This window comes from Miscanthus floridulus, chromosome 8 (assembly GCF_019320115.1).
Source record: "Miscanthus floridulus cultivar M001 chromosome 8, ASM1932011v1, whole genome shotgun sequence".
Taxonomy (NCBI): Eukaryota; Viridiplantae; Streptophyta; class Magnoliopsida; order Poales; family Poaceae; genus Miscanthus; species Miscanthus floridulus.
The window spans coordinates 125,297,423-125,309,711 of record NC_089587.1 but is presented as its reverse complement, the minus strand read 5'-3'; the positions used below and the strand labels follow the sequence as shown (position 1 = coordinate 125,309,711).

Genomic DNA, 12,289 nt, shown 5'->3' with positions numbered 1-12,289 from the left:
ACATTAAAGGACTACTTATTCAGATATATATAACAATGAATCAAATTAATAATTACTTTAGAATAATTGTATATACTTCAGATATATATGAATATAAATCTAATATAATTACATGAAGCATACAAACACACCATGATAGAGAAAATTAATTAATGGCCCATTTATCCATAAATAATTAAAATACATATTTATTAATTACAATAAACAATTTCAAAGACAACAATTAGCAACAATTATACTTTACCCAATATCTTTCATACAAACCCTAGTCCAATTTCATCAAACATAAATTTACAAAAACAAAATTAATAAAAAAACCAAACCCTAGATCTAGATCCACATGCACATGAAATATCCATAGAACTAACTAATTGTTCACTAAAATCAAGAAACATGGACCAAATAAGGGTATGATCTTGTTCCCATCCCTAATTTACCCTAGTACATTTAAAACTTGGGTCTAATTTGCTTTATAAGTAGCTCAAGCACCATAGAAGAGAGAGAAAAACAAAACTCTAATTACTCACTAACCAACCATTAAAACTTCAAAAAAATGTGGAATAGCATTTTCTTACCTTCCACAACCTCTCCACCAAAGGATTTGAGACCAAAACATTCTCCTCTTAGTAGAGAAATTTTTGGGAGGTGCCCAAGGCCTCCCCATCTTTCTTTCACGGGTTGGAGTGAGTGACCCGAGGAGTAAGAAGTTGCTGCAGCTAAATTATATATGGGTCATTTGTTGGGGCGGCTGGTGATTGAGCCGCCCCTATAAATAGCAGGTAATAATACGCGGCCATTTGTAGGGGTGGCTCAATCACCAGCCGCCCCTACAAATTGAAACACCGGGGGCGGCTGGTGAGTGAACCGCCCCTACAAATCAGACCCATTTGTAGGGGCGGCTCATATCACCAGCCGCCCCTGTTGTTCCATTTGTAGGGGCGGCTGGTGTCTGGGCACCCGAGCACGCCACTGTAGGGATGGCTCCATCACCAGCCGCCCCTACAAAAAATTTGAACCGTTGCTAAAAATCATTTTTTACGTAGTGTCGTCCTCGTGCTGCAAACTAACCAGCTTATAACGACGACTCGACTCGACACAAACCTAACCCTAAAAACAAGCCTTTTACATCTTGGCTCATTTTATTATTCTAAACCTAAAAGAGACTTAAACGCTTTATTTTTGCGGCCTCTTCAATTGAGGGTGGACACCATCAACTGCACACGTACAGCCACCTGGATCCCATGGACACCATCGGGAAGAAGGGGGTGCTTGTGGATGGCCACCTGGAAATGGCCACAACAACGACCAGCGGAGGCGCCCTGGCGGCGGCCGATGATGGAATGCGGCAGCGCTACGCGGTGCACTCCCTCCGGTGACCCCATGCCTTCTCCCCACCAGACGGTTGCTGGTGCACTTGATGGTTGTTGGAGGAGGACGAACCGTGGGCCAGTTCGTGCGAACATCCTATGCTGGTGGCTGCAGGACGGCATGCGGTTTGTGCAGCTCGATGTCGACGCGGATATGATCCGGGAGCCCGCCGGTGAAGAGTTGCACTGGCTGTTGTGGTGAGAGTCGGTCGGTATGCGCCATACGAGTCTGACAGTACTCCTAGTACTCATCGATAGTGTCGTGAGATGGCAGGCGTGCCAACTCAGCCAGGGGATTGTTACTGGGGGTGGCCCGAAGCGCTGTTGTTACGGCATCTTGAAAATGTCCCAGGTGAACAAGCCCACATCCCCAACATCTCGTTCCAGCATGTAGTACCAATGCTAGGCGACACCCGTCATGTGGTAGGACGCCAGCTAGACCTTATCTGCCTCACGAGTCTGTTGGGCACAGAAGAAGTGCTCGCACTGGTTCAACCACCCCAACAGATCTTCCTTGCCGTTGAAGAACGAGAAGGAGAGTTAGTTTCTGGAAGCACGGCACACCAAGGCCGCCAACTTCAGGATGTGCATAGGGGAACTGTAGTGGTTGCAGGTGGGGTGCCGTCGTGTGAATTATGGTGGCTGTCGTCGGTGGGATGGAGGAGGATAAGCGCTCTTCAAAATTCGCCACGTGGGTAGCGAGATCGCCCATATGCTACTGCAAAGATGGCGTTTGTGAATGCTAGCTTCGAGCACGGTCGCCGAGACGGCAGTGGAAGGTGGCATAGCTGTGGTGCATATCGGGGCAGTGGAGGTGTGCAAAATGGTGGTGGCATGGCTTGGAGGAACACCTGACATAGCCGATACCATATGTTATGGTGGTTGCTGCTGCTAGGACTGCGAGGGAGCAGGGGTGTCCACGGGCCTGTGGGGGCTGTGCGACGGAAAAGGACCCCAAAAATCATGGGCCCCAAAATTTACTAAGTATCCTAAGTATATATAATAATTTTGGGCTTTATTTTAATTAGTAAAGCAGCCACAGCTGCCTTCTTTGGCCCATAAACGTGGCCTGCTGGGGGCACATGAGTGCAAGATCGTGACCTGCTATTCCTTCCGGATGCGGCCGGCGATTTGACTTTTTTTCTCGCATAAGTTCGTAACCCTTCGTGGCTTGATTTTCATGTGGAGTTTTTCTTCAAGATTTATTCCTCAAGAAAATAAAGGGCCGGTCGATATTTTTAATTTTTGAAGCGACGTGAGTGTTTTCTCAATGCAACCATTGCATACAGAATTCTATTGACCATTCCAGTGACTGTTATATTAGCAGGGCCGAGCTTTTCTAAATTGAAGTTATTGAAGACCTACTTGTGAACTACAATGACACAAGAAATACTTAATGCACTGGCCTTAATAGCACTTAAGAGTGGCATGCTGGAGAAGATTGATTATGAATATATCATTGAAGATTTCATTTCAAAGAATGCTCAATGAATATCGCTTTTCTAGTGATGGTTATATAACAGGTATAATGCTTGGTCTATACTGCTATACTTTATAATATATTGATATTTGCCATTATTTTCTTGTGTTAGCACTAGATATTTGGCCTCAACTTGTTGTTTTGAACTAGGTCTCATATTTCCCCAGGACGCGCCAGGAGAGAGAGGGAGGGGCCTAGCCAGGGGCCTTGCCCACCAGCCGAGCAAGAGAGGGCTCTTCCTTCCAATTCTTGCTTATCTCTACCCGAGCTTATTATAGAGATTTTTTTTTTTGCCTCTCATCTTAAGTACAGCTGTAGAATCTGTTCGGATACAGACACACACCACCACACGCACGCACACACCCCACACACACGGTATACGAACAAACCTACAACTATACCTAGACATGGAACGCAGCTGAGAGGTACTCGAAGATCAACAGACTTCGAGCGTGGCGGGCACGTCACTTGATCATTGTGGCACATCTGTGCGAGAGGCAACTGAAATTATTCTGGGAACCACCATTCCCGGGTGAGACACCAGCGTCGAAGCCAGGCTTCGAACGCTGGCGGGCAGCGTGCTCACCTGCACCGCATGCCAACCGAGCCGGAGCTCGTTCTCTTATTATAGAGATTAAATAGGCAGTCTGTTTGGTTGAGAGGCGCCTGGACCTTGCCCTGGTCACCATGCATGGCTGAGAGGCGCCTAGACTTAGACTTGACCCTGCCATGCAGCCACTAAGAGGCGCCCTGGACTTGGCCCGTCTTCTCTAGCCTGCGTCTCATGCTAACAAGATTTTATAAGCCTTTAAGGTAGTGTGGAGCTGATCTGTGAGTTTGATTGATTTCTAGGTTATATAGTGTGTGAGATTGTTTTCGAGGTTAGTACTAGTACCTTGCGATCTACAATTTAGATGACAAACTGAGGGGGTTTTATTTCTTTACTCCTACGTTTGTTTTAATTCATATTGTTCTTATGGACCAGTTTGTACGCTTCAGTTATATATGTGGATCCAGGCTTCCATCTGTTGGATTTATTTGGTTTTCAACGGTTGGCAATCAAATGCATCCCCACCTCGTAACTTCCATATTTAGACTCTAGTCTATGAGAGTTATGAAGTGGAGATTCATTAAAAAGAGTAGATGTATATGTATAACTGTTGCTAAACATTGTCCTTAGTATCGGCAAAGATAGAAATAGTGAACATATATTAAGATGAGGAAGAGGAATGTTGATACGTACCTCGGCGTCCAGCATGTCCTGTCCTGTGCTGTGCGGGTACCACAGCACAAATGTTGCGGATCAAGGCAAGAACAAGAACGGGAGTATAGCCCGTACCGTCTTCCTCTTTTAAGTGCTACATCGTCGCAGATGTGCAACAAGCTAAGCGTCCGGTGTGGTCACCACACCGCTGAGCTTCTTCTAGCTTTGCCCCTGGCTCTGTATTCTCTGTGCTTTTGCCAACTAAAGCGAAAGCATGCTTCTTTGCTTGGCGTTAGGGATAATGGAAGGAGAAAGATGGCCCTGTCGTCCAGCCAAAGTGTGTTAGCCCCTCGATCTCCGGTACAGAGATATCCGACCACTCACTAGTGTTGACGAGCACACACTAGCGATGGCAACCACGAACTGTCATTGTCGACCACACACTATGGCTAGAGGTAGAAGAAGGGAGGGAGAACAGAGCATACACACATAGCAGAGACACCAACATTGGCCGGAGCTCTGTATAGGAGATGGCAAATCTGAACTCGCTCTTTACTGAGTTGCAGTAGCAAACTATTTATACAACTCTATCCATCTAGTCTTAGTACAGCTGACATGCTGCTACAGCGACTAGATGTGACAGTAGGGCTGACTTTGGCGCATGTCCCTGTTGTGGCTACAATGTGGCAGGTGAGCCATTCGGCCCCTGCCCCTGCATCTGCTACAGTGCAGCAACAGGGTGCCCTTTTCGGCGACGCCTTCACCTGCTGCGCATTCACACAAGAGATGCAGAAGATTATCTAACAATTCTTCCCCTAATCCTTCTGCTACCCTTAAACCCCCTCCATGCCGATCATCTTCTTCAGCTCCGTGAGTCGAAGATGGCTGAGCGGCTTGGTGAGGACGTCCGCGAGTTGCCGACCAGTTTCGACGAACTCGAAGATGATCTGCCCTCCATCGACACAGTCCCTGAGGAAGTAGAATGTAACACCTCGGGTGTTTTAAATACTAAAACATGTCATGTCATCATATGCATAGCACATCATTCATGTGTTAGTGAAAATTTTGATATGCATACACTAAAACGAGTTTACTTGTATGTTATATATGTTGACTTGTGTGGATTGAATCAAGTTCAAAAATCTTTGTATTGGATTGGATTTCCGAAAACCCTAATTTCCAATATTTAATTTTACCCTGGAAAAACTCATTTCAAAATCTAAGCACATTTTGGGGTTGAGACTAAAAGCAAAAGTGTAGAGCTTGTTGAGTTGTACAAAGTTGGTTTTTGGAGTTTTCAAAGTTGTTTTATAAAAATTGAAGTAATTTGAAAAGGCGTAAATTCTTGAAATGTCCCCTTTTTGGATTTAAACTTGCATTTCAAAATGTAGACCGAATTTGGGCATGGTTATAAAAGAAAAGTTGTTGAACTTTGAATTTTCAACAATTTTTATTTTTGGAGATTTTTGAGTTGCCACATAAATTTGGGAGTAATTTGGAATTTAAATCGAGTGGCAATTCTGTAATTTTGGTGAACAGTAACCGCGGAAGACACCTCACCGCCGGCGACCTTCTGGTTTCCAGGCGCGCTCGTGGCCGTCTTGGCTTTGCGCTGGCGCGGAGAAGGCTCCTGCGTGGCTTTCTTGTGCTTCTGAGTCGCGCTATAAGGCCTTCACCGTCGCCGTTTTTCGCCGTGTGTCTTCTCTGTTTTCCCGACGCCACCGCCATTGCTCCGTCGAGCGTGTGTCGTCGTCGTAGTGTCTTTCCAGTCACTGCAAAGCCATCGTAGCTCCGCTTGTTCCTTGCGCACCCAGCCAACCAGCTCTGGTCGCCTGACTTTGCCGGGAAACGCCGCTCGTCGCCTTTCTACCTCGCGGCCGGCAGCACCACTGTCGAGTGAGCGCCGTCGTGGCCAGCGCTCTGCGGTGAGCCTTTGTCCTTGCGAAGTATTGTTCCAGCTTCACCTTGTTCCCGTGATGCTCTATGACCGGTTGATTGATCCTTTTGTCCACCGCAGTCACCGGAGCACCGCCGTCGACGTTGCTCGCGCCGCCGTGTCTGTTGTGACCGTCGACCCACCTCTCCGCTGCTCCTCCGGTCCCGCTTTTTGCTCAACCGCGTTCGGGGTGAGATGTTGAACCTTCCCATGCAGTTTGTTTAAGCTATACCGGTCTTGTTTCACCGGCGTACCACAGCCGCTCCGCCGTGTCCGCCATGGCCGGCGTTGAGCTCGTATTGAGCTGTAATCGATGCAATTAGTGCTACCCCTAGGTGCGCCTTGTCTGGGTGAACATGTTGGTGCCTTCGCCGTCGCCGTTGGTCTCACCAGCGGCGAGAAATCACCGGTCAAAGCCGTCATCACCGTGGTCAGCGTGGGAAATAGGACTGACGAGTGGGGTCACTCTGTCAGTGGCGGTTTGATTTGAAAATGGATTTTCTATTTTTCAGAAATGGATGAATAGTGTATGTTTTTGTTATTTTTGTGTAGAATTATGTAGAGCTCCAAAAATTATGAAATTTTTTGTGTGAGCTCTCTGTGATGTAAAATTTTTAGGAAAAATATTAAATATTGATTTTCAGTATCTTTTGAATGTGATAAAAATTGCTTAATTAATTAATAAATGAGTTTCCATGATTTTTCTAGGCTTTATTATTTATCCAAAAATTATGAAAATTGTTTTGCCACTTAGTTATCATGTTATGAGACTTCACAAAAAAATTTAGCTCATTTGGAGAAAGTTTATTTATTTCATAATTTTTAATTAAATAACTAATTCATAAAAGCAAATAGTAACCTTTAATGACTTAGGTTTTGTTTGAATTTTTGGATTGAGTGATGACCTTGGGTCATTAGTTGGTAATGATCCTTGGCAATTGAAGTAAGTGTTATGAAAAAGATTTAGTTAGTTTTAACTTGAAACTGTACCGCGAAGGAAAGTTGTATTCAAGTTATTAACTTTTGCATCCAACGTCAAGCATCATGTTTTATATCTCGCATCATTTTAAACATGGCATTGTTACTTCGTGTAGTGAACGAAAGCGAGAACGTGGTAGTCAATCAAGTGGTTGAAGAGGTTAATCCGTCTGTTGAGGTCGGATTTAATATCAGGGGAACGTCTCCGGAACCTGACTTTTCCGTTAATCAAGGCAAGCCCCGGATGCATTTAAACCTACCTTGTGTTTTACAAATTTATATCGCTTTTTCTTTTTAGTACTGCATTAAGTAATTAGGAGTTGAGTGAAAACCTAATTGGTGCATTACCAACCTTGTGTTTCCCATATCTACCTTGTTAACCGTTTCAATTCGAGAATGTCTATTTATACTTAGCCATGCTTAGACCGATAAAAGTCAGGTGATTACCTGTCACCCACGAGACGTAAATGGAATTTTGGATACGGTTGGTTATTTATGTTTTCATAAGATGTACTCTTGTGGAGTAATAAATCTAGACCGGACGGACTCGGTGTATGAGAGCCACAAGACATGGAGGTCTTGTGAGCGTGTTCTTTCCGCCTGTGTCGATTAAGGCCTGTCCGTTGTTGAACTGCATGAGGTGAGACTTTGTAGTACTAACCACATACCCCGATAAGCCTGAACTTGGCTATTCTATTACGAGAATGGCTACTCGCGCACTGGGAGTGGAGAGATGGCGAGAATAGCGTGTACCCACGTGGCAATGGGCTGGATTGGTGGAGTACTGTATTCTCGGGTGGCGTGGACCCGTTCTTGTTTTAGAGGATCTGAGCGTAGGTTGGTATATGTAGGTCGGGGACCTGCATATGTCGTGTGGTCTAGAATTCCCAGCTGGGTTTAATCGGTTCGAATCGTCGTTGCTCCTCGGTTATGGAGACTCAACTCACTGTTCATCATCGTAGTTAATAAATGAAACTTGAGCTGGATTTGAGAAAGTGTTGGATATGAAGTTTCATGATCTCATTACGGATCATTTCAGCTTTGTATATGATCTTTTGAAGATAAAAATGTTAATATAAAGAATCTTGTTAGAGAGCTTTTACGCAAAAGAACTTTGATTATTGCTAAAGCTATACCTTGAACCCCTGAGCCTACATCCCCGAGTCTTCTCAGTTTTATTTCGGTTAAGTCTTGTTGAGTACTTTTGTACTCAGGGTTTGTTGACCCATGTTGCAGGTGAGCCTCATGAGCAGGTCTGTTTTGGACCGTGCTGCATGACGGTTGTTCGATCTGATGACGACCAGTAAATGCGTGGCCCTTGGGCAGGGCACCTTAATTGTGTGTTTTGTATTATGTTAATAATGCCACTCCACTACTATGGTTTGTAATATTTATCGAACTTAGTTTGTAAGGTTTGAAACAACTGGTTTGTAAACTAAGTTATTGTAATGCTTCCGCTATATTTTTCTCTGATATAGATATTTGAATAAATGTTGTAAAACTGCAATGACTATGTAATGGGATCCTGCTCGGAAAGCGTGGATGATTCGGGGTTCTCCGAGGACACCCGACAGTCTTCTTAAGTTACCAGGAACATGTGCATAGTCGTCAGAGGTCATTGGACAGTGACAGGTGCATGTGGGCCCTATAATATAGAAGGTTCTGCCACATAGAACTTTACGTCAATGTGCTTGCTCCAATTGTGGAGAACCGGATTCTTCGCGGGGGCGAGGGCGGGCTGGTTGTCCACCATCATTGCTGGTGGTTGCGCTTCCACACCGGTCTACTCGCCCAGCAGCCGGCGCAGCCACACAACTTGGCACGTCGCTGTGGCCGGCGCTACGTACTTTGCCTCGCACGTAGATAGCGCTACCACCTTCTGTTTCAGCGACATCCATGAAATTGGAGCCGACCCGAGGAAGACGAGCACGCCAAAGGTGCTTCGTCGTTCATCGATGTCCCCCGCCATGTCTGCATCGCTGAACATAGTGAGCTGCAGCCTACTCCCGCTGGTCTTGGGAAAGATGATTCCCTGATCCACCGTCCCCTTAACATAGCGTAGTAGCCGCTTCATAGTAGCCCAGTGATCCTCTCTGGGATCCTCCATGAAGCGACTGACATAGCCTATGGAGAATGCAATGTCCGGCCTCGTGTGGATAAGGTAGCGCGGACCGCCGACGATGCTCTGGTAGAGTGTTGCATCTGCCTTCACCGCAGTACTAGCCTTTGTCAGCTTCAGCCGCTCCTCCATCGGAGTCACGCACGGCTTGCACTCAGCCATGCCGCTCTGCTCCAACAGCTTCGAGGCATACGTGCTCTGATCGAGCGTGAGTTCCTTCTTCCCGTCTCACCTCGATGCCGAGGTAGTAGGAGAGTGCCTCGAGATTGCTCATTCGAAAACGAGCCACCATCTCGCGCTTGAAGCTGTCGATGTCCTCCGCACGTGCACCGGTTACAATCAAGTCATCCACATACACGCCGACGATGAGCTCTTCCTTCCCCCATCGCCGTGTGTAGAGCGCATGCTCGGTTGCGCACCTTGTGAACCCAAGCTCGCCCAGTGTGGCGTCAAGCTTAGCGTTCCACGCTCGTGGGGCCTGCCGCAGCCCGTAGAGCGTCTTGTGTAGTCAAAGCACCCTGTGCTCTGCTCCCTTGACGGCGAAACCCAAAGGTTGCCTGACGAAGACCGTCTCTGTCAGCTCATCATTGAGGAAGGCCGATTTTATGTCTAGATGATGGACGCACCAGTCCTTCGCTGCTGCCAAGGCTAGTAGCAAACGGACAGACTCCATGTGCGCTACTGGCACAAATACTTCCTCGAAGTCGATCCCCTCGTGCTGAACAAAGCCTCGGGCGATGAGGCACGCCTTGTGCTTGACAATGGTACCGTGCTCGTCCCGCTTGACCTTGTATACCCACTTTAGGCTGATCGGACGGCATCCTAGAGGTGGATCGATGAGCTCCCAAGTCTCGTTTTCCTCGATCGCCTTGATCTCCTCCAGCATCGCCCGTCGCCAATTTCCATCGCGCTCGGCCAGCGCGAACGTGGGTGGTTCCTCTACACTAACGAGCAGCAGCTCTTGGTCATTGAGCAGCCGACCTGCCAGGCCTGAGGGCCCTGTGCCACCGACGATGTCATCTAGTCTACAGAACCGCACCTCCTCACCTTCGTGGAAGGCATCCATGAACTCAGTGATGTCACTTGGAGGTGAGGCGAACTCGATCGGCGTCGATAGAGTTCCCTGTTCCGCCGGAGTGCTCGGCACAGCACCTGGAGTGCTCGGCACCCCGGTTGTAGTGCTCGACACTACTCCTGGATAGCTCATCACCACTCCTAGAGTGGTCTACACCAATCCCGGAGTGATTGGCACCCGTCTTGCAGTGGTCGGCACCACTGCAAGACCCCTTGGTTCCGCTACGAGAGTGTTCGGCACCCGTCCCGGAGTGGTCGCCACCACTGTAGGACCTCCCGGCTCCACTCCTGGAGTCCTTGGCACCCCTCCTAGAGTGTTCGGCACCTCCCTAGGAGTGCTTGGCTATATCACTAGAGTGCTCAGCACCCCTCCCGGAGTGCTCGGCACCTCTTACCCAGCGTCTCCACCACTGTGGATGACCAAGTGCTCGACGACGAAGGCGCAGGTGAAGCCACCAGCTTCCCCCGTGCTCGGACTGTTCCAGTCCCAAGCCACCATCTCATCGAACATGACGTTGGGCGAGACAAGTACCTTGTCTCCACGTGGGTTGTAGATCCAGTACGCCTTGGTACCTTCGCGTAGCCTAGGAAAACTATTGGTGTGCTCCTGTCCTCCATCATGGTGAGGATCGGCTTCGTCTTCCTAACATGGCCGATGCAGCCAAATGTTCGGAGGAAGGACATGCTCGGCTTGCGCACATACCAAGCTTCGAACGGTGTCTTGCCCATTAGGGCCTTGGTGGGCGCGCGGTTGAGGATGAAGACCGCCGTGGTCACCGCTTCACCCTAGAACCTTGTCGGCATGCCTTTGGCCTTCATCATTGATCGAGCCATGTCGACCACCGTCTAGTTCCATCGCTCCACCACACCATTCTGCTGTGGTGAGTACGACACGGTGTGGTGTCGTACCACACCCTGATCCGCGTAGTATGCAGCAAACTCCACCGAAGTGAACTCGCCGCCGCGATCAGTTCTCAGCACGCGAAGCTTCTTGCTGCTCTCGACCTCCACGCACATCTTGAACTTCTTGATCGCCGCCACCTCTTCATCCTTGCTCATCGGGAGTTGCGGCCACATGTAGTGACTAAATCATCCACGAGCAGGAGGAAGTACCGCCGACCACCATTTGTGGCTAGCGTGATCGGCCCGCAGAGGTCACTATGGATGAGCTCGAGAGCATCCTCCGCACGATACTTGGACGCCTTTGGGAACGGCAGCCACCTCTGCTTCTCGGCCAGGCAACTATCACACACCTCACCTCCATGCTCGATGTGGGGTAGCCCTCAGACCATCTTCTCTAGCCGACCAAGCGCGTCGAAGCTTAGATGTCTGAACCAGGCATGCCATAGCCATGGTTCCTCGGTGTGCCTTGCCGCTAGACACACTGGCCGCTCCACCTTTAGGTCGAGCAGGTACAACCGGTTCTAGGACCTCTTCACCTTGGCAAGAAGTCGTTGTTCCTGGTCCCTAATCCTGAGGACTCCGTCCTTGATCAGTACCTCACTTCCGCGCTCATCCAGCTGGCCAATGCTGATGATTCTTGAACGTAGCTTCGGGATGTAATATACATCCGTCAGCGCGCGGTGCTCGCCATTCTGGCACCTGAAGATGATGGAGCCGCGCCCTTGGATAGCCACCCTTGAGCCATCACCAAACTTCACTGTACCGATAACATCGTCGTCGAGCTCGGAGAAGGCTGCCTTGGAGCCCATCATGTGGTTGCTGGCACTAGAGTCCAGATACCACCGCTGCTCCTGCTCGCCACCCACACGTCTTTGGTGGACTTGGGCATGCATTTCGTCGACGTTGACAGCCTTCAGGGCCTTCCCAGGTCCTTCCACCATCGTCACCTCTCCCTTCTCCTCGACCTCGATGTCATGCAATGCACAGAACATCACCATTAGGATAGTGGCCTCATCATCATCATCAGCTTGCGCCAGATGAGCCTCAGACTTATTCTCCTACTTGCGATTTGGGCACTCCCGTGCCCAATGGCCCGTCTTCCCGCAGCGTCGACAGGCATTGGGTCGACCTGCTTCTTCTTCTCCGAAGAAGCCTTGCCGCGGCGCTTGCCATCGCCACCACGGCTGGAGGAGGCTACCCCGGAGTTCCTCCGAGCAGCCCACTCCTC

General features: G+C 48.7%; 1 protein-coding gene across 1 annotated transcript; it reads right to left on the bottom strand.

Moving 5' to 3' along the window:
• Positions 1 to 11,582: 11,582 nt before the first annotated feature.
• LOC136469859 (uncharacterized) lies at positions 11,583 to 12,059 on the bottom strand. The gene has a single exon (XM_066467894.1). The coding sequence runs from the start codon at positions 12,057 to 12,059 to the stop codon at positions 11,583 to 11,585; it is 477 nt and encodes a 158-aa protein (XP_066323991.1).
• Between the last annotated feature and the right edge of the window lie 230 nt (positions 12,060 to 12,289).